Below are 21,291 nucleotides of genomic sequence, written 5' to 3'. Positions count from 1 at the left end.
ATACCAAACCTTGTGCCCGCTTGACGTCACCTACGTCGAGCTCACGAGCCGCGGTATGGTCACGGGTTACCAAAGCGTGACGTTACGCCCTCCAGAGGAGCAGGTAAGGTCAGCTTGGTACAGTTTACAAATACACCTCGTGTCCACGTGGGCACAGAGAGGCAACAAGCTGAGAGAGCCTTTTCACTGCCGCAGTGAACACCGCGCTGTCTCAGCCTGGGTATCTGCCACCAGCTTGTCGTTTGATATAAGCCCGGTCCACTAACGGGATTATATAGGGTGAGAAACCAACCCGCGGTAGCTTATAACTAGGCCGAAACACGGATGTGGGGATTCGTGATCAAGATACAAGATAGCACAAGATTAAAATATATATTTAACCGCCTTAAGGCCACACTAGATATAACACAATATACACAGAATATATACAGTGGTCTGAGGTTACAGATACAGGTGATATGGGTACAACAGGGTTAAGCAGAGCAAGTGTCAGTTAACGGGTAGTTGAAAGTTCTATGATGGTGGAATAGTCCTTAGCTGCAGTCACGTGGGGGTGGTAATGTCAGCGGTTTCCAGGTCTCTCCAAACACATTTGCACGATGTGACCCCCTTACAGAGAAAGACGCCGCCTGCTGGCTTGTATGGGCTTATGACCTGTAGCCGGCCGCCCCCCTCGCCGCCTATTGGTGCTGGCAGCAAATGACCCATAAAACCCCTTAGGGGTCATAGCCCCAGACCACAATGTTGCAAGGAAGATGGTTCTGGGCCCAATTGAGCCGCCTGGGTTCCAGCTACAACTAGAGTCCAAGCATGGTACCGTTATTTGGTTTCTGTGGGGAGATATCTAGCGTGAGGGAAGGATGCTCGTCAGCTTCCTAACTGCGACATATTCTGCGCAGGCGCAGTGAGGAAGTCAGCGAGCGCCCTTCCCTCACTGCGCCTGTGCCGCATACTGAATGGGATGAGATTTCCCCGGCAGACAGGGCCAGCAGAAGACCAACGCTATCCTGGCCCTGTCAATCAAGAGTTGAAGGAAGTGGAAAGAGGTGGGCGAATGGAGCCTCTAGGAGCAGTTGCAACGCCCCCCCCCATCTGCTCCTAGAGGCTAATTAGCATATACTAAAAGTTATATTTGCACATGTATAATGTCAGCCTGTTTAATAGTGAAAAGTGTGGCGACAGAAACGCTTTAAGGGCAGGCTGCTAGTTTTATTCCATCATATCCTGTACAATATGTCTTTCTGCAAATGAGAAGAAAATGCAGCAATGGAGACTAAGCGCATTTTCTATCATAATGAGGTTTTTTTTTTAATAGAAGTGCTTTTAGTCATTGCAGCCAATCAGAGGGCAGCTTTCATATTTCTAGGGAAGGTTTAGCAATGAAATAAGTTATCTGATAGGTTGCTATGGACAGTACTTTTTATTACGAGACTCTGGATGACTCTGGTCTGCGAGAACTGTCCGGGTCCCGTTGTACGGTAGCATTATTTTATATGTTACTTCCACTGGCTTACAACGGGTTATGCGGCGGCCTCAGTGACTACCTCCGAGGGCGCCCCGTTGACGTGTCTCGGTCTGACAGCCCCGCCTCCTGCGTTTCTGACAGAACGCCCTCGGTTTGTGTCACGTGGCACACTACAGGCACCCATGTGACCATCTGACACGTCCCCTCCCGGCTACCGTCCCATGGTTGCCGCGGTGACCAGCTGGGGCTGGCTCCGGGCCCGGTAAGGGAGCCATGGGCCCGATCACCGGGAACAGGAACATGACCACCGGGGCTGGCCCCACCACCTCACCCCCGGGGTGCAGCAGTGGGGCTCTTATGGGCAGTTTTGGGATCTTTCTGCAGGGCCTGCTGGCAGTGATGGCCTTCAGCATCCTTATGTGTGAGTATGTGTGTACGGAGCCCGCTCTGTACGGTGTGCCCATAACGTGTCGGGGGTAGAGTCACCCTATGTGTATGTATTGTATGCCCAGACAGTATAGAGGGAGGTGGACGTCCTTATATGCTGACACTATAGTGCCACCTACCTGATGTGTGTACCCTGGGGGTATAGTGCCACCTACCTGATGTGTATATACCCTGGGGGTGCAGGGGGTATAGTGCCAGCTACCTGATGTGTGTATATACCCTGGGGGTGCAGGGGGTATAGTGCCAGTTACCTGATGTGTGTATATACCCTGGGAGTGCAGGGGGTATAGTGCCAGTTACCTGATGTGTGTATATACCCTGGGAGTGCAGGGGGTATAGTGCCACCTACCTGATGTGTGTATAACCCTGGGAGTGCAGGGGGTATAGTGCCACCTACCTGATGTGTGTATACCCTGGGAGTGCAGGGGGTATAGTGCCACCTACCTGATGTGTGTATACCCTGGGAGTGCAGGGGGTATAGTGCCACCTACCTGATGTGTGTATACCCTGGGAGTGCAGGGGGTATAGTGCCACCTACCTGATGTGTGTATACCCTGGGAGTGCAGGGGGTATAGTGCCACCTACCTGATGTGTGTATACCCTGGGAGTGCAGGGGGTATAGTGCCACCTACCTGATGTGTGTATACCCTGGGAGTGCAGGGGGTATAGTGCCACCTACCTGATGTGTGTATACCCTGGGAGTGCAGGGGGTATAGTGCCACCTACCTGATGTGTGTATACCCTGGGAGTGCAGGGGGTATAGTGCCACCTACCTGATGTGTGTATACCCTGGGAGTGCAGGGGGTATAGTGCCACCTACCTGATGTGTATATACCCTGGGAGGGCAGGGGGTATAGTGCCACCTACCTGATGTGTATATACCCTGGGAGTGCTGGTGCAGGGGGTATAGTATCACCTACCGTATGTGTATATTCCCTGGGAGTGCTGGTGCAGGGGGTATAGTATCACCTACCGTATGTATTGTCAGTCACCCTGTGTATACGATGTGTATTCCCTGTGGGTATGTATGGTCGCCACTTACATTATGTGCACCCTCCATGATGCCCCTCCCTTTATAAGATGCATATTGCAGCAGATTTGATCACAGGCCCCTTCTTGAGAGCAGGCTGCCCTCCTGGACTATGGTGCCCCCTTAAAGCATTTTTAGTAGGGGAGAATACTGAGGGGTCACATAGGCTGAGACGTACAGGTTTCATTCTGTCCATGTGCATGATGCCTGCAGAGTCCCCATTGTCTAACCTGCTGATGCATGAGGGTCAGTGATCGACTGGATTGAAAAAAGTGGTAAAATAGGTGCAGACTAATCGGAGCAGGCTCGGGGCCTGCGTTATGGGCAGAGGGGTTGTATAAATATGGCAGGGATCCTACTTCTAGATGTCTTTGTCTGAAGTACATGACATTTATTATTAGAGTTATATTGTAAAAACTATATAATGCTCTTCATTTACGTGCTAAAACGGAAATCGGAGGAGGGGAGTCGGTTGGTGACCACCGGAGAACTTTTCATCTTAACAATGAATGTCTGTTGATATTCCTGCAGCGACAGATCCATTGCAGGCAACTGACGGGGGGGACCCTTTCCGCCCTCCAAATCAACTTTTTGGAGGGGAGATCCTCACCCAAGATTAAGGACTTAATTGGTTCAGGCTGCCCTTTATAATTAAAGCTTTAAGGGGGGGTCAGAACCATCAAGGTCCAGAAACCCGGGGCATTGGTGCCCACTTTAGGCTAGGTCTACAGGACGACATGTGTCGCATGACACGTAGGGCGCAACTACACTGCAACATTTGACAATTTTTATAATGATAGTCTATGGTGTCGCACTGCAAATGGATTTTTTGCGACTGTCTCAGTCGCAGCATGTCGCAGTGCGACACATAGACTATCATTATAAAAATTGTCGCACGACAAATGCGTCTTGTAGACCTAGCCTTAGTTCCTAGATCCACATAGTGTCTGAAAATCCTATAGTTTGATACTGCCCCTAGGGGAATATGGTGGTAGTGCACAGTGCTATCAGTAGTTTCCTCCCTTTGTCCATGCACAGCTGTGCGGAGCATTCCCCTGCGGCTGCTCCTTGTGTAATCCTCCGGGCGACGCTCGTGTTTTTCCACTATGTCTTTGTCATATCCGATTATGCCATGTAAATCTCATGTCATTGTTTTCTGCCGTCTCCAGTTAGAAATGAGTGATGCAGATACAGTGGGCCACATAGTCCTCTCTAGACTTTGGCGCACACGCTGCAAGATTCCTGCAGATGCTCAATGACGATGAATCCTTGTGGGACAGTAGTGACGCAGATTTTAGCTCTGAAAATCTCATGGTAAAATACGCAGAAATTCCTTAAAGTAGCAAAAGTGGATGGAACTTTACAAATCTCTTCCACATGCAGTAGAGTTTTCCCTTTGGATATCTCGGCATGCTGCAGACGTGGTTCAAATCCTCCGCTTGCTCATTCCGTTGCAGCTTTTCGTGGCGGATTTCACAACTTTCTGTGTAGCATTGGTTATATCTTTGGTGATCTCCCTGCAATTCTGCAGCAAAATCTTTGCGCGTTACATGCAAATTTCTCTGCCCATTCACGTGCTACATTGAAAGTGGTGAAGTAGTGAAGTAGGCAGTGAAAATCCGCAGCAGAGCAAGCTGATATTTCCATGCGGAATACGATTGCAGCAATTCTGTCCCGTGTGGATTTACCCTTACGGGTGCCGTGTAGAATAAGGGTGTAATCCTGCGCACTGAGCTACGTTGCAACCTTCTCTTCTCAGTTATGTCCTTGAGAAAACAGCCGATGTTTGCTCCTGGTAAGAAGGTGTCAGTTCTGCACTGAGCTGTACAGCCCGTGTGTCGCAGCTGGACGGAAACTTGGTTTCAAAGATGTGATTTCTTGTGGGGCGGCATGCAAGGGTATGCGTGGGGGCTCTAGAGAGCGCTTAGCTTGGCTCTTTACTCTTCTACCTTTTCAGAACCTTCGGCCTATGGGCACTGCCAGCAAGACATTAAAGGGAGTCTGTCATCAAAGTTTCACCTTTTTAACCCTTCCCATAGCTTTCTAGCAGCCTTACAGTTAATAAAAACGTTACCTTTATGAGCAATCCTGGACTTATAAAACCAGCAAAAAACAACTTAATAGCATATGCAAATGAGGGCTTGCAAGTGCCCAGGGGCGGCGTTACCCTTGTAGGTGCCCAGCTAACTCAGCCTTATTGTCACTTTCCCCCGCCCGTTCATTCCCTCTGCCTGCCCATCCTTTTCCTCTGACCGCCCATCTACTTACTTACTTGTTTCGCTGAGATCCCGCGCCTGCGCACTTAGTCCGTCGGCTGGCGCATGCGCACTGCGATGCCCATTCCTTGTACGGCATCACAGTAATTAATGCGCATGCGCCGGCTTTGAATTCTCGTAGTGACATAACTAAAGTTATGAGTGACACATGAGTTACCCTTGAAGGAGCAGGGTGAGTGCTGTAGTATTCTTGAGATCACTAAATTATTAACTAGCTGGAAATGTGAGCAGCCTTGTGCCGTGCTCTTTACTGTGTAACATAACCAGTTTGTCCTGGCGTTCTGAATTACTGCCCTGTCCTCCCATGAGAGTGCAAAATAGAAGACCCAAGTGACATCGCTTCTTCCAGGACATCTGTTGTGAGTCAGAGATTCAGGCATTTTCCCAAGTAGCAGATAATCTGAGTATACTCGGCGTATGACCTTGGTGACTTGCGTTGGCTTTTAGGCAGCGTGGCCATATGACGCTGCGTTACCTATGTCTCGGGACAGACAGTGGTAATGAAAATCACTAAAGCATTAGCAAGCGGGTCAGGACAGACTGAGTGATAGACGATGTATTCTAAAGATAACATCGCCAAAGATAGGATAGCCCTGTAAAGACAGAATCACTGAGCTACTCTGGAAACATAATTTTTACCCGTCCAGATTAAAATACAGTGTAGAAAAATATATATTATGAGGAATAAGTAGTAACCATGCGGTGGTAATTAGCATCCAAACCAATTGGGTAAATTGCTTGATCACATCAATGTAAGGGCTCTTTCACACTTGCGTTCTTTTCTTCCGGCATAGAGTTCCGTCGTCGGGGCTCTATGCCGGAAAAATCCTGATCAAGATTATCCCCATGCATTCTGAATGGAGATAAATCCGTTCAGGATGTCTTCAGTTCCGGACTGGAACGTTTTTTGGCTGGAGAAAATACCGCAGCATGCTGCGCTTTTTGCTCCGGCCAAAAATCCTGGACACTTGCTGCAAGGCCGGATCCGGAATTAATGCCCATTGAAAGGCATTAATCCGGATCCGGCCTTAAGCTAAACGTCGTTTCGGCGCATTACCGGATCCGACGTTTAGCTTTTTCTGAATGGTTACCATGGCTGCCAGGACGCTAAAGTCCTGTTTGCCATGGTAAAGTGTAGTGGGGAGCGGGGGAGCAGTATACTTACCTTCCGTGCGGCTCCCGGGGCGCTCCAGAGTGACGTCAGGGCGCCCCACGCGCATGGGACGGCCGGATAAAAACAAGAAAATTGTTATAAAATCGAGAGTCGTCCTGGAAAAAATAGAGATTTTAATTTGAGGACAGATTGCCCAGCCTTGGGGTGTCTTTTCGAAACTGCAGCATGCTCTGGGTGCGGCGACATTTTCCCATAGACTTCTCTATTAGGGGGGGGGGGGGGGGGAAAGTTGTCTGATCTGCATTACCTCCATATCGGAATAGTTGGGTGGCCGCCCTAGACATAAGATAGTCAAATAGTCCTGCTGATATTGATGGGATCGAGTTTTACATGCCAGCCATGTAACACAAGGGCGAGCAGGGTCTGCCAAAGCGTGTGTGCCCCGTATGTGCCCTCATAGGGCACATGTCTTTAGAAGACATGTATGTGAAGTTGCACGGTGTTTCAGATTCCCTGATCTTGCTTTTCGGGGCCTGTAGGAAGACTGCAGGCTGCCTTTTACAGCAGTATGTATTCTGCAAATGGACATGAACACACCATGCACCTGCTGACAAGTTTGTAGGACATTTGAAATCCTTTTGAACTACGGGATTATTCCCCATAGCTCAAGAAATAATTTCAGTAGCACTACATAAGGGAATTGCAATGTATAGTGTTCGTACTGTAAAATGGAGCCACAAACAAATGGCAGTTCTACGAGCATTGGGATTGTACCAAGAAATCCTCATCTGATAAGAAAATGTGGGTAGATGTTGAGAGTCTGCTAAACAAAAGGGATATTCTGGTAACCTGGATTGCCCTCCAGCCTCCTCGATCACATCCGACCCGTCCATCTATGCCGAGTACGCCGTTCTGACCTTTCCACCGGTTACACTGTGTACATAGCATGAAGCATGGCAGACATACAGCAAACAAGAAGAGTGCAGCCGTGTAGTGCGTCTGTAGAGAATGGTCAGTCTGATTCCAGGGACACATTTAGGCTCCATTCACACCTGCGCAATTCTGTTCCGCATTTTGTGGAACGGAATTGCGGACCCATTCATTTCTGTGGGGCCGCACTATGTGCTGCCCGGATCCGCACTTCCGGGTCCGCAATTCCCACACTGATCAGGGAGTAAGAATCTGTGTTCTACTTTTACATATTCTTCTGGGATTGTTCTGACCCTTTTCATACGCCCAGTTGCCCATGTACACACTAGGTCTGGTCTTGGTCACAAATATACACACTTAGTCTGCCTGATTCTGATTGGGGAGAGGGTAATAAGCTACTACCATGTAGCTCAGGCAGTGACTTATCTCCCCCGAAACAAAATGATAGGGCATGTTGAAGATCATATGCCTGATCCTTCTTTCCCCTCAACATCTGCCATCAGGCAACAGTCGTGCCACCCCCGTACACATTAGTTGGTTGGTAAACCTATTGAAGTCGTTGGGTCCTGCCAGCATTATTTCAATGCGTGTGGCCTCTATAAGGATGTGAACATGTCACCAGCCGTCCTACAGTGGTTGTTACATAACAGTATTTCAGCGTGGTATATCCATAATCAGATTGAGCATGAAAACGTCATCCTGGTGATTATATGACCACATATGGCAATATGCTGGCTTGTACGGCAGGGAAGTGTTTGCCATTTTCAATGTGATGTACAGACCTCCGTTAACGCGTATGTGTATTTTTATTTGCAGTAAAACGTTTTCGAGAACCAAAGCATGAGCGACGTCCATGGAGGATATGGTAAGTCTTAATACGAGGAGTCTCCTACTGCAAGAAATGTACTTCTGTAAGCTAAGGGTGTGTTGCCATCTTAGACAAGTATGGCATATCCACAGGGCATGACAGAATTGTCTGATAGGGGTGGGTCCTAGCTTTGAGAGGACGAGATTCTCCATTGCCAATTTCCCCATAAAATTGATGGTGAAAAAAAAATGGAAATGCGCCTGGACAGGTAAAAAGGGGGGGGGGGGGGGGGGTTAAATGGCCTGGTCTTGAACTGGTTAGAGGGGTTATCCAGCCAGAGACTCTTTTGTAGACAGATCAGTTGTAAAATAATAAAATGAGTGGCACTGGCCTCACTGATTCCGACATCGCCTCCATGCCCATCCTTCCCGTTTCCCTGACGGTCTCTCTCAGCACAGGAGATCACTGGCTGAGACCAGTCACTGCTGCAGCCATTGATTGACTGAGCGATCATTTTCTGTGTGTTGACAGGGACCAGGACGTAGAGCTGGGGCATCGGTGAGGTGGCTATTTACGCAGCTTTGAGCCTGTATTAAAAAGACTGGGCAACCACTTTAAGCTTGTAACTATGGCCAGCCTGATATTATTTTCATAATTCATGGGACTGGTATTATGTGAGCTCCTGAGGGAATGGTCTGTAGGAAAAGCCATATGGTATCGGACAAAAGCATATTTACTGCTTTTAAATAGAGGAGGAGTCCCCAGAGAGCTGATTAAAGTGCACTGTACGATCAAACTCCCATTTTACAGACTGCTGGCATGCCTTATTTCCAGAGACACTTTATATGCATGATTGTAAGTGACCAGTTTGTTCATGTAGCTAACTGAATGCGAGGTCACACGTAGAAAATGCAGAGATTCATCCTCAAGGCCTTCAAATTGTATCTCCCCTCCTGCAAGGTTTTACCGGAACCACCACACACACGCACAAGGCTTGGCTCACATTGGAGGCGACTCATCAGTATACAGGCCTTAAATGGGTTGTCTCACTTTAGCAAGTGGCATTTATTATGTAGAGAGAGTTAATACAAGGCACTTACTAATGTATTGTAATTGTCCATATTGCCTCCTTTGCTGGCTGGATTCATTTCTCATCCGTATCATTGGGGGACACAGGCTTGACCTTGGGTATAGCTGTTGCCGCTAGGAGGCGGACACTAAGCACACAGTGTGAGCTCCTCCCCTTCAGCCATCCCCTTCCTACAGGGACTAAGCTAAATTAGTTTTAGCTTAGTGTCTGTAGGAGGCAGACCTTCCTGCGTTGCAGGTCTGCTGCAAAGCCTCTGTTGTTCGGATCACCACAGCCGTCCACCGCAAGTGCTCTCTGTTTCGGTGTAGCATCCCTCCCCAAGGGGCTGCACTCCGAAGGTGGTGATCCGGCTGGAGCCAGGGGGGCAGAAGAACGCCGAACAGGTGAGTATAAAAAACAAACAAAAAAACAACAACGGAAGTACCGGGCCCCTCCCTTACGGGTGACTGCTCATTCGGCTCGGGCAGTGGGGGCCTCTTGGGCAGTGCATCACGGGCTTAGTCCCTGTAGGAAGGGTATAGCTGAAGGGGAGGAGCTTACACTTTGTGTGCTTAGTGTCCGCCTCCTAGCGGCAACAGCTATACCCATGGTCAAGCCTGTGTCCCCCAATGAACGGAAAAGAAACAGATTTTATGGTAAGTACAAAAATCTTTTTTTCCCCATCATATTATACACTGCTCATTTCCATGGTTACAAACACCGTGCAATCCATCAGTGGTGGTCGTGCTTGCACACTATAAAAAAAAAGCGCCGACCTCTTTGGTGGCTGGGACTGTGGTAGCGCACATAGGCTTGTGCTTTTTTCTATAGTGTACAAGCATGACCACCACTGATGGATGGCAGGGTGGTTGTAACTATAGAAATGAGCAGCGTATAATGTGAAGTAAAAATGAATCCATTCAGTGAAGGAAGCAATACGGACTATCACAATACATTAGTAAGTGCCTTGTATAAATTTTGTCTACATGATAAATGCCATTTGCTGAAGTGACACAACCCCTTTAAGGGGGTTGTCCGCTTTATTTTTTTATATTGATGACCTATCCTCAGGATAGGTCATCAATATCAGATCAAAGGGGCCGATAGCACTGTAGGTTGTGCTGTTCCGTTATTCCTCCTATAAATCTACCAATAAATTGCCAACTGGGTAGTAGAGGTGTGTCCCTGCAGAGTCTGACACTGGCAGCGTTGATTGGACATTATCACACTGTGCAGGGACATGCCCCCAACTGAGAACACCCAGTTGCCATTTTATTTATAAACTTCTAGTAGGAATAATACAGGAATGGCTCAACATAGTCATAATAATAGATGTTCCAGAATTGTCACTTCACGTGGAATGGAATTCTTTACTAAAATAGAGGCAACAGGTCCTCTGTAATGTCCCATTATAGACAGTTACAAATGATGTGACGATTTTCAGTCTTTTCTTTCTTTCTGATTTAATCTTTTTTTTTTTTTTTTACATTTTGAAAATCGTGTCGTCTTTTTGTCTGTAGGTTCCTAGATACGTCCAAGCAAGCGATTGGAATGCTGTTCATCCACTTTGCAAATATCTACTTATCAGATCTTACAAGAGAAGACCCGTGCTCGCTGTAAGATTCCTACTGTGCTCGCTTGCTGGTTATTGCAATATTCTTATGTTTCATTCCTTTAAAGGGAATCTGTCACCTAGTTTGAGCATATTGAACTGTTAACATAGCAATGTTCAATAAAGTACCTTCATTCCAGCATGGGTCTTCTTTCTTTTATTCAAGTTGTCATTTTGATAAAAAAGCGATTTTTCAGATATGCTAATTAACCTTCAAGGTGCCCAAAGGGGCGTTATTCCTCTCCTCTAGTGCCCATTAAAGCCCCCCCCCCCCCTGCAGTGCCCAGCTGGCCTTTATTTCAAGCCCGGCACACCTCCTCATAAATAAACGTACTCCCACAGCCGAGCCGAACGGCTCCGCTACGTCATGTAATTTATTCACCCCACGATCCTTGCGTCCTCCTTCCATGCCCATGAAATCTTGCGCAGCCGCAGAGGCAACAGCGCTCTGATTACATCACTGGGCTCTGCGCATGCCCAGTGACACTATTAAGGCTGTTGCCCTCACGGACAGACGCAGGCAGTCAACGATACTGCGGCTGCGTAAGATTTCATGGGCATGGACGGAGGACGCAAGGATCGTGGGGTGAATAAATTACATGACGTCACGGAGGGGGCGCGCCGTTCGGCTCGGCTGTGGGAGTACATTTATTTATGAGGAGGTGTGCTGGGCTTGAAATAAAGGCAGGCCGGGCACTGCAGGGGGGGCGTTACTGGGCACTAGAGGAGAGGAATAACGCCCCTCTGGGCACCTTGAAGGTTAATTAGCATATCTGAAAAATTGCTTTTTTATCAAAATGACAACTTGAATAAAAGAAAGAAGACCCATGCTGGAATGAAGGTACTTTATTGAACATTACTATGTTAACAGTTTAATATGCTCAAACTAGGTGACAGATTCCCTTTTAAAGGTTTTTTCTACTTTTGGAAAAAAAATAAAATTCTGTTCCTCTGTAGTGGGACCTGGTCTTGTGGCAGCAATTGTCCGCCTCCCTTTTATAAGGAGGGTTTGGGGAGAAAATTGTTTTTTCCATGTCCTTAGCTGTATTTAAAGCATTGCTTTACGGCAGCCACATTGTCCATAGACACAGTAGTCAGGGGGGGACCCTATTGACTTCTATGGGAGAGTTTTCTGGGCATGACCTGTGCAGAGGTCATTGTACAAGGAAAGAACAAATAAGCTTTGAAAATCACATATTGTGATTGGTGGATCCTCCTTTATCTATACATAGAGCTGATATCATTACAGGCAGGATTAGAATGACATATAAGCAGGTAATTGTAGTAAAGTGATCTGTACAGTCCAAGAAGTGGTGCCTATTATTAGGCTTAGTGGCAAAAAATGCAGGATTTTATGTTTTTTGTTTAAAGTGTAACTGCCATTTCACTACCAAAAATGAAATTCCTAACATATGTGAGGAAGTTATTAGCAACCCGATTTCTCTGTGCCTCTATTTCAGCATCTTGCTAAGATGGTCTCTGCTGCACTTCCTGTGGTGATATTTGCCAGGTCCTTGAGGCCATCCTGTATTTCCCTCACTTCCCATAAGCCCTTGCTCTCCTCACATGAACTAGCAGGACCAATCAGAATCCAGATCCCTTCCCCCACTACCCCAGAGCAGTGTGTATCCTCTGACATACAGATAGCCAGAGACAGACAAGACCAATCAGAATGCAGATAACTTCCCCTACTAACCTCAAGAAGTGTGTATCCTCTCTCATACAGCTAACCAGAGACAAGCCCTGCAATTACATGAAATCAGTAAGCATTTGTTTTACCCTGGGTTCACACCTGAGCGTTCTGAAAGGAGCACTCTGTATGCGCGATTGTACCGGCATTTACAATCGCGCATACAGAGACAAGCAAACGCCTATTGTCGTGCGTTCCCGAAAGTCTATGTACGGGAACGCGCGACAAAACGCCCCAAAGAAGCTCAAGAACTTTTTTGAGCGTAGGGCGTTTTTCAGCGCGTTCAAACGCGCTGTAAAACGCTCAAGTGTGAACCAGGGCCATAGGGAAGCATTGGTTTTCATGTGTTGAGCGTTTTACAGCGCGTTTGAACGCGCTGTAAAACGCTCAGGTGTGAACCCAGTGTTAGCCTCTGCGTCGCCTGTCGGCTCTGCAGCTGCTCCCTCATTCTCCTCCACACTGAGGGGGAGGGGGCTGCTTTAGCTGCTCATATCTGTGGTTTGGTACCATGTGGCTACTACAATGTTAACAGGTGAGACATTTGCAGCCAGTCATGTATAATATCCAGGATCTAGCTTGCCTGATAATGACCCTCACATTTTATTAGATCTTTGTTATGTGGGATGTATATGTGTCCATGTTAAGATGCTGCATTGAAACTTGCGACACTACAGGCCCCAATCCTAGAGTTTTATCTGAAGGGGATAACATCAGTTTGTCACCAAAATGCTATGTGTCTGTCTTATGGTCTCGTTGCGTTTTATATTGCACATTCTTATTGATATCTAAGTGGATCCCTGCACATATCCTGACTCTTATTTCTTTTTCCATTGACAGCTATCTGATCAACTTCCTCCTGGATGCCACACTGGGCATGTTACTTATTTACGCAGGGGTCCGAGCAGTGAGCTGTGTGGTTGAATGGAGGCAGTGGGAGTCCTTGAGGTTTGGAGAATATGGTACGTGGTATATATGTATCTATATCTTATTGTTGACATTTGTTAAAGCGGTTGGCCCATGGCAAACACAGGGCAAGGGATAAGTGTCTGATTGGCAGGGGGTCGGACTGCTGGGGCCACTACCGGGCATGAGAACAGGGGACCCCCATATTCCCACATTTGAATGGAGCAGTGGTCACACATGTGCACTTCTGCTTCATTCAACTCTGGTGGTATATGTCATGTGTTTGTCATGGGCCAACCCTTTTAATGATTATAGTGGCTTTACCACACATGTATAAAATAGGATTCTGTCAGTGCCCCCCACGCAGTGCACATAGAGATGTAATGGGGAATTCTGAATGATCATAGGAGAAAAGTGAAGTGATAAGAGGAAGAAGACTCCATGTTGGTAATGAATATGAAAAGCTGATGGCAGATTTTTGAGAGGACTAATAAATACTTGCTTTCCCTTTGAAATAAATGCCAGATTGGTGATAAACGTTTGATCGCTGGGGATCCGAATGCTGTAACCTTCACTGATCACGAGAATGGGTGTCCTGAAGTCCCCAGTGTGAACGGTGCCATAGTGCACATGCATGACCACCACCTTTCAACAGATATTAAAGGGGTTGTCCAAGATTTTGTTATTGATGCTCTATCCTCAGGATAGGCCTTCAATGATTAGATTGGTAGGGGTCCAACACCTGAGAATAAAAACTGTAAATAAACTTTTAACCAGAGGTAGAAGACTGAGCGAGCCATTTAGTGAGTATTATTTGCTTTTCTCTGTCCACACCTAAACAGTCTTGCGTTTTAAATTATCACCTTGGAGCCCCCACTTTAATATGCTCTCAGGAGAGACCGTAAGTCAGTGTATGAGCTCAGGGTGTCTCCTGAGTGTAATTGTCCACAAGAAGATGCTCCCCTTAAAGGGGTTGTCTGAGTCAGGTGCTGCTCATGCACATGTCGCCACTGAGGCTTTGTCTTTCCAGCTTTGGAAATGACATGCATCCTCCAATGAGCCAAGCATGTATACTTATGAAGGAATCCGGGAGGAAAATCTTATGGCTAAATAGTCATTGGTCCGACAGCTAAGGCCAACATTAGATAATTTCACATGATTTATGTTCTTATTGACATTCAAGCTTACAAAAACTAAAATTCTGAAATCCAACTTTCCAGCCTTTTATATGGGACTGTTAAAAATATTTTTTTTTATCTGTCACTAGATCAGGGGTCAGCTCTTGTGAAACTATTGCTTCCGGCACTCAAACGTAGGGCTCCTACAAATAGCCGTTGTGTTAGTTCGCATTTGATCTGAATTTTCTGTGGGTTGGATGCAGACCCGTTCACTTCAATGGAGCCACAAAAGATGCAGACAGCACAAGTGTATCTGTATGTCCGTTCAGCGACAACTGCAAAAATATAGAACGTGCCCTATTCTTGGCGGTATTATGGACAAAATTGCAGAACGCACACGACCAGTATCCATGTTTGGCAGATCCGCAGTTTGCAGACCGCAAAACGGGCTATGGTCGTGTGAATGAGCCCTTACTCGGCTGTTCGAAATGCCAATGTAATTAAATGGAGCATGCTGGAAGTTGTAGTTTTACAACAGTTGGGATTCTGGAGGCTGCTGACCTCTGGTATAGATAGATATGTCGACTAGTCTTCCATTACAAATCGAGTTTTGGTGCATTTGATGTATATGAACTGTTTGCCTCATATTTTTTTATTGCAGGGGACCCTTTACAGTGTAAAGCCTGGGTTGGACAGTGTGCACTCTACATCCTTATCATGATGTTTGAGAAGACTGCAATAATTCTTGTCCTGCTTATACCCAATCTAAAAGAGGTGAGATGCTGTTTTGAGTTCTCAGAACTCTATAGAAATGAATGGAGCATGCTGGGAGTTGTAGTTTCACCACAGCTGGAGTGCCGGGGGTTAGCCATCACTGACCTAGCTCATTGCTCCTCAGCTACTACATACTATATTGAGTTCCAGACTTCCCTTGGAAGCAACATCAGCACCAGAACAGATCAGTAGGACCTGCGTAGATCCCCATCTCATGCTTTGCCCTCCTCTCAACTGAGCTAAATATCTCCAATGAACAGAATCCTAAAGGGGTTCTGTCTGCATTGGACAATCTCTTAGTGATCAGCTTATCGTCAGGAGATCCTTCTCACAAAAAGTATTTTGCTACTGGGATCCCCGACTATCTGCCACCTGCAAGTGTTCTGTTCTCCTGCAGCGCCACCCCAGGAGAAATGAAGCATTACACGGTTATGATTGAAATGAACTCTCATCTTCGCTGTAATATGTAGGCCCTAATAGGATATTTGAAAGTAATTTTAATAGTTTATGGAAGACCCATTCCATTATCCGTCTAACAATGCTCTTGTGCACATATTGAGATCTATGAGAAAATTATGCGCAGAATTTAGCATGGGAGTAACCCCACTGAATAAGTGGCTACAAAAATGAGGAGGATGCCTAGGAGGTCCACATACTCGCATATATATATATAATATTTTATTGTACAAAAATAGCTGAGCTGGCTGTCTAAAATACACCTTCTAATGTTTTTCATGTGTCTTTTCTCTTGTATACAGGTGGCCATGATAAAGCCTGCTTTCCCGAACCCAGAGCTGGAGCTGGCCATTGTAATGCTTATTGTGCCCTTCTTTGTTAATGTGAGTCACCGTCCCATTTATTCACTTCTATTAACATGTCGCTTTATAGATGATCCCTAAGGAATGTCTTTTTTACCAACAGGCATTAATGTTCTGGGTGGTGGACAACTTCTTGATGAAGAAGGGCAAGACAAAAGCCAAAATAGAAGAGAAAGAAGGTAGCCCAGAGTCCCGGAACGGTAATAAGATCCGGTATCGGAGGGCAGCGTCATATGATGATTCTGAATCTGAAGTGAGTGTGTAACCATGTTTTTATTCCAACTTTATCTAAGGGCCCGTTCACATTGCATTTTAGCTCTTCATTGAGCTTTCAGCCAGGCGTCTGTGTTTAAAAACTCAGAAATGATACTCAACCACATACCTCCATTCACTTCAGTGAGGTAAACAAGACACCAAAAGATTAAACGTTGGACTCTATTAGACCTCCCTTCCATCTGTACACTTTACTATGCAATAGAGCCCTCCAAAAAAAAGTTGATGGAAAGCGGGTCAAATGGTTTTCTGTTTGCCTCATGGAAGTGAATGGATCCACTGAGGGATACATTTAAGTATTGTTTTTGGGTATTCAAACATATCCCCCAGTGGAAATCTCAGCACAGAACTAACACTTGATGTGAACAGCTCCTAAGGCGTGTTAGATACCAAAGTGTAGAAAATTGATAGGCCACAGTCACTTAAAAGAGATTTCCGTTACTTTTTTATTGATGACCTATCCTCACGATAGGTCATCAGGATCTGATCAGCGTGAATCCGACACCTAGGACCCCTGCCGATCAGCTGTTTGAGAAGTCATTGGCGATCCTGTGAGCGCCACGGCCTGCTTCTTGCTCACCAAGCACAGCGCCATACGTTGTACAGTGGCTGCGCTTGGTATTGTGCTTAGCCCCATTCACATCTATGGGGGCTGAGCTGCACCTAGGCCACGTGACTGATGAAAGTGTTGTCACTGGCCTAGGAAAAGCTGTGAGAAGGCTGCATCGCTACTGAGAGCGCCTGTTCCTTCTCAGACAGCTGGTAGGCGGTGTCCTTGGTGTAGGACCCCAACCGATCAGATATTGATGACCTAAAGTCTCAGAAAACCCCTTTAATGGTGACATGACAAGGTGTTTTACTTCATGACACTTATTTTCTAATAAAGCCGTGTGAATTGAAGTGAATCAGCTACAGAGGAACACATTTTTTTGTGTGCAGAGCAATACTCTGGAGGTATAACATAGAAATATTCTCAGACAGCCCCGTTAAATGATATGTCGCTGGCACTTCAATTCCTATTTTGTTCCAATGGAATGGAGAACAAGTTAAACTACAATGTGACAATAAGAATATAAAAATATTTTATGGAGGCTACAAACAAATGTTCTTTGGCTCTGTGTCTATATGCAGGATTTCTTAGAGTGCTGCCACACTATGGGCCAGATTTATCATTAGCTCAGGTCAGAATAATGGAGTGAAAAAGTCCCAAACGCTAAAACTGCGCACAAATTTGCGACTTTTTTCTTCTCTGCACTATGCTCGCCAGTTTTCTGAAAGTGGGCGTGTTTTCTTATGTAAATGAATCTCTAGACACATTTACTATTGGGACTATTTAAAAAGTTGCAAAAAAGTCTCAATTTCACTCCAGTGAGGACCATGCTTATCTTATGAGACTTTTTAATAGAACATGCGACTTTTTCATAAAAACGTGCGACTTTTTCATAAAAACGTGCGACTTTTGTAAAGCTGCTTACTGACAGATAAACTGCTACAGTCAAACCACATTTATTACAGTCTTAAAGGGCCGATCATAAATCTGACTTGGCTAAAACTGACTTTAGCCATATGTGAAAGTGGAGTGAGCTGTCAGTCATGATAAATCTGGCCCAAAGTGTGTAAGATTTCTTAAATTGTCATCCACTTTGCTGATACTATACAATGCGGTGGATTTTCAACTCTGCCTCGTTCACTTGAAGGGGGAATTATCTGCAACACCAGACACAGCAGATGTATAAGGATTGCTCTTATTCTGTTAAAAAGTGCCTGTTTCATAATCCTGGACAGCCCCCATGTTATCCAATATATAACAAGAACATTGTAAAACCTCATCATAAATTCTCTTGGTCAAAGCTCGCTGTATAGCTTTCTGTTTTCAACAGGAGTCTGCGATACAAATTAACATCAAGCACATTAAACAATGCCGTCAGTGTTATTTAGGACAGTGGCATAGCTGGAGGCACCACTGGCTTGGCTTCCATTCTTTCCATATCCTCCTCCCAACCTTTTGAGGTACTTAAAAGCCTTAAAAAGGGAAGGTATTAATGTCTTTTCAGGAACATTGCAGTTTCAGCCTTGCTGTTGTGATCGGGCTGATAAAACCACATGCACACGCTCTCATCTCTCCAGAAACAATGCTTTCTTCTATACTGGTATATAAATGCCATGCAGAAGGAGATGAACATCCTGACTATATGTCTATACAGGCAGTGATATCATCTCTCTAATTGACGCACGCCCTTTTAACTTAAAACCGTGATTTAGTTGCCTGACATTTCCATTATTTTCTCCCAATAGATTCTCATTTCAGCAGATGATGAAATGGAAGAGTCTGATGTTGACGAGGACCTCCGCAGATTAACAAATTCCAAGCCTGTTAAGAAAAAGAAGCACCGATTTGGCCTGTCCGTATGATGTTCCTCTAGTTTTTGCACAATTATGCCTCCATCGAACTGAGGTTTTACAGGAGAAAACAAGGTCTGGCTTCTCGGCACAAGATTTCTTCGAGTCACTACCTCTACTTGTCAGCATTCAGAGATGGAGGTGATAGACTGTGTTTTTTTTTTTTTCCTTTTTCTTCTCCAAGTCAGAACCTTATGGAATGGGCACTGGACTTTGATTTCTCTCCAATGCTGCTGCCCACCTCTGTACCCAATGCAGTTCCTGCAACTGTAAAAGATGCAGACGCCTGGTGTTCCATAGATCAAAGTCAATACCTGCTTGTTGGCATACTTCTAACCCGACTGCTTGATCTATATATAATTTTTTTCCGTTTAATTTGTTTAGATTTCTTACTTTTCTTAACACCAGAAGAATGAGGGTGTTTTAATTGCCTCCTCCTTTTAACACTCGTCTCCTGCCTGATACCAGCTGTTCACAGGGTAGCATGGCCAGGGCATGTTTCTATTGCTGAATGCCATCTGCCCTGATTTGTATCAAGCTGCAGTGCTATTTATCAGAATGGGAGTTATAATCCCAGATGCTTTCATCATAGTATCAGTAATACAGGAACCTTCTTATAGCATTCCAACATATTCTTTTCTATGCATTGTTGCATTTCTTAAATGCATAAGGTGGCATGTGCCTACACGTAATATTGCCATTAAAAAATGGTTACTAAAATCCTGGCCATGCCATACTGTGCTATTTTCTTTTGGATTGTTTAGTCTCAATCCTCCATGGCCCAAATGCAGAAGTTTGGAGTCGCCCCCAGGTACTGGTACCTGAGGGAGCCTAGAATCCCCTCCTTCACTAAGTAATAGTAATGTAGGAGTTTTATAAATTGCATGTGGGATTTAGGGGCTCTGCAACAGGTTAGGCATTGGGGCCCCCAACCCCTGTTACTACTACTGTGTCATTTGTGGCATCCTACGAATAGGTTCACTGCCTTTAAAGGGCATCTGTCAGCAGATTTGTACCTATGACACTGGCTGACCTGTTACATGTGCGCTTGGCAGCTGAAGGCATCTGTGTTGGTCCCATGTACATATGTGCCCACATTGCTAAGAAAAATTAAGTTTTAACATATGCAAATGAGCCTCTAGGAGCAATGGGGGCATTGCCTAGATGCTCTGCTCTCTCTGCAACTGCCGCGCTTTTTCCACTTTGACAGGGCCAGTCGGTATGATGTTTTCGATTAAAGCGCAGAGGATGCGGCAGTTGCAGAAAAAGCAGAGTAATGGCTAGGAGTAATGGCAATGCCCTCGTTGCTCCTAGAGGCTCATTTGCATATATTAAAACATAATTTTTCTCAGCAATGCGGGCACATATGAACATGGGACCAACACAGATGCCTTCAGCTGCCAAGTGCACATGTGACGGGGTCAGGTCCATAGGTACAAAACTGCTGACAGATACCCTTGAGCCTGAGTTTAATATATTAACTTTTAAGTATGAACCTTTACAGCATCTGCTAGGATCCTTTGTATATACAGTACAACACTAACGTTGTCCACACCCCGGATCTATATATGCAAGTGGCTTGATACAGTTCTTTCGAGCAGCATTGCCAGATCAAAGGAACCTTTTGAACAATGGCTTGCATACCTGTAGGATGTTTTAAAGCCAATGATATTCTCAGTATCGCGTAAACCCCCCTCTCGCAATCCTTTATGGAAGACTCTGCCTTAACTTTGTTTTATTGTTACAGTCCCCACCCAGTTAGATCATTCCCAGACCCCTTTGCTCTCGGGGAAGGATTGCACGCTATTGCTGTGCAATGCGTGTCTCTTCCTTCTGTCATCACGGGGGAGTGGGGTTCTGCCATATGTCTAGTCTTGTCTTTTGAGTCTTTTTAATTTATATTTTCATACAAATAAAAAAAAAGGTGTTTTTTTTCAGCAAAAGGTCAAAAAGGGTGACAAAAGAAGTTTTGTCTGTTTAATTTTTTTTAAAACTATCTTGTGTTACACGGAATACGCTGGAGTTAAAAAGTCGAATTTTGGCTTTTCCGGTGCGCTTCTGTCCGGGAGTATTTCTGTTTTTGGTCTGGTATTTTGCACATAATTTTACACGGACAAGGACGCATTCTGCTCGACATATGTTCAGTATGTAGATGATGTTTTTCAGGGATTCTTAACCCGCTCTGCCATGTGACACCACAGACCTATACTAAAGCATTGGTAGTGTTTTTTTGGCGGACATGAGGTTAAAGGAATGTGTTACATTGCTAAGTGCTTTCAGTGAATCGGATGTATGCACTTTTTGATAACATATGAACCGGGGTGAGTGGGGGTCTACTGTTACATTTTCCCCCACCTTTGTTTCTTCAACATAAATGCAAGTTTGCAACTGTTCATTGTATGTTTCGTATATGTGTCTAAGCTATTTGACTTGCAGGGTTGTTTGAGAATGATTGCTGCCTGGTTTTGAGTTTGTCAATTTTTATTTGGTGAAATTCACGCTTTCCCCGCTATTAGGCCTCATGCACACGACCGTTGTGTGCATCCGTGGCCGTTGTGCCGTTT

At 45.5% G+C, this 21,291-nt stretch overlaps 1 protein-coding gene across 1 annotated transcript; it reads left to right on the top strand.

Annotated features, from left to right (window-relative positions):
- Positions 1–1,634: 1,634 nt before the first annotated feature.
- LOC122943564 (store-operated calcium entry regulator STIMATE-like) lies at positions 1,635–20,090 on the top strand. The gene is made up of 8 exons (XM_044301405.1): positions 1,635–1,886; positions 8,079–8,127; positions 10,660–10,755; positions 13,279–13,400; positions 15,124–15,236; positions 15,995–16,075; positions 16,158–16,307; positions 18,623–20,090. The coding sequence occupies exons 1-8, from the start codon at positions 1,739–1,741 to the stop codon at positions 18,737–18,739; spliced, it is 876 nt and encodes a 291-aa protein (XP_044157340.1). The 5' UTR covers positions 1,635–1,738; the 3' UTR covers positions 18,740–20,090.
- Positions 20,091–21,291: the final 1,201 nt, after the last annotated feature.

This window comes from Bufo gargarizans, chromosome 7, assembly GCF_014858855.1.
Source record: "Bufo gargarizans isolate SCDJY-AF-19 chromosome 7, ASM1485885v1, whole genome shotgun sequence".
Lineage (NCBI taxonomy): Eukaryota > Metazoa > Chordata > Amphibia > Anura > Bufonidae > Bufo > Bufo gargarizans.
This window is presented reverse-complemented; position numbering and strand designations above follow the sequence as displayed.

What these genes read in the sequence shown, in the direction of transcription:
- LOC122943564 (XM_044301405.1), top strand. Translation starts at nt 1,739, where the DNA reads ATGGGCCCGATCACCGGGAACAGGAACATGACCACCGGGGCTGGCCCC. An exon ending in CTTGAGGTTTGGAGAATATG is followed by an intron (nt 13,401 to 15,123) that starts GTACGTGGTATA and finishes TTTTTATTGCAG; the next exon opens with GGGACCCTTTACAGTGTAAA. An exon ending in ATGATGATTCTGAATCTGAA is followed by an intron (nt 16,308 to 18,622) that starts GTGAGTGTGTAA and finishes TTCTCCCAATAG; the next exon opens with ATTCTCATTTCAGCAGATGA.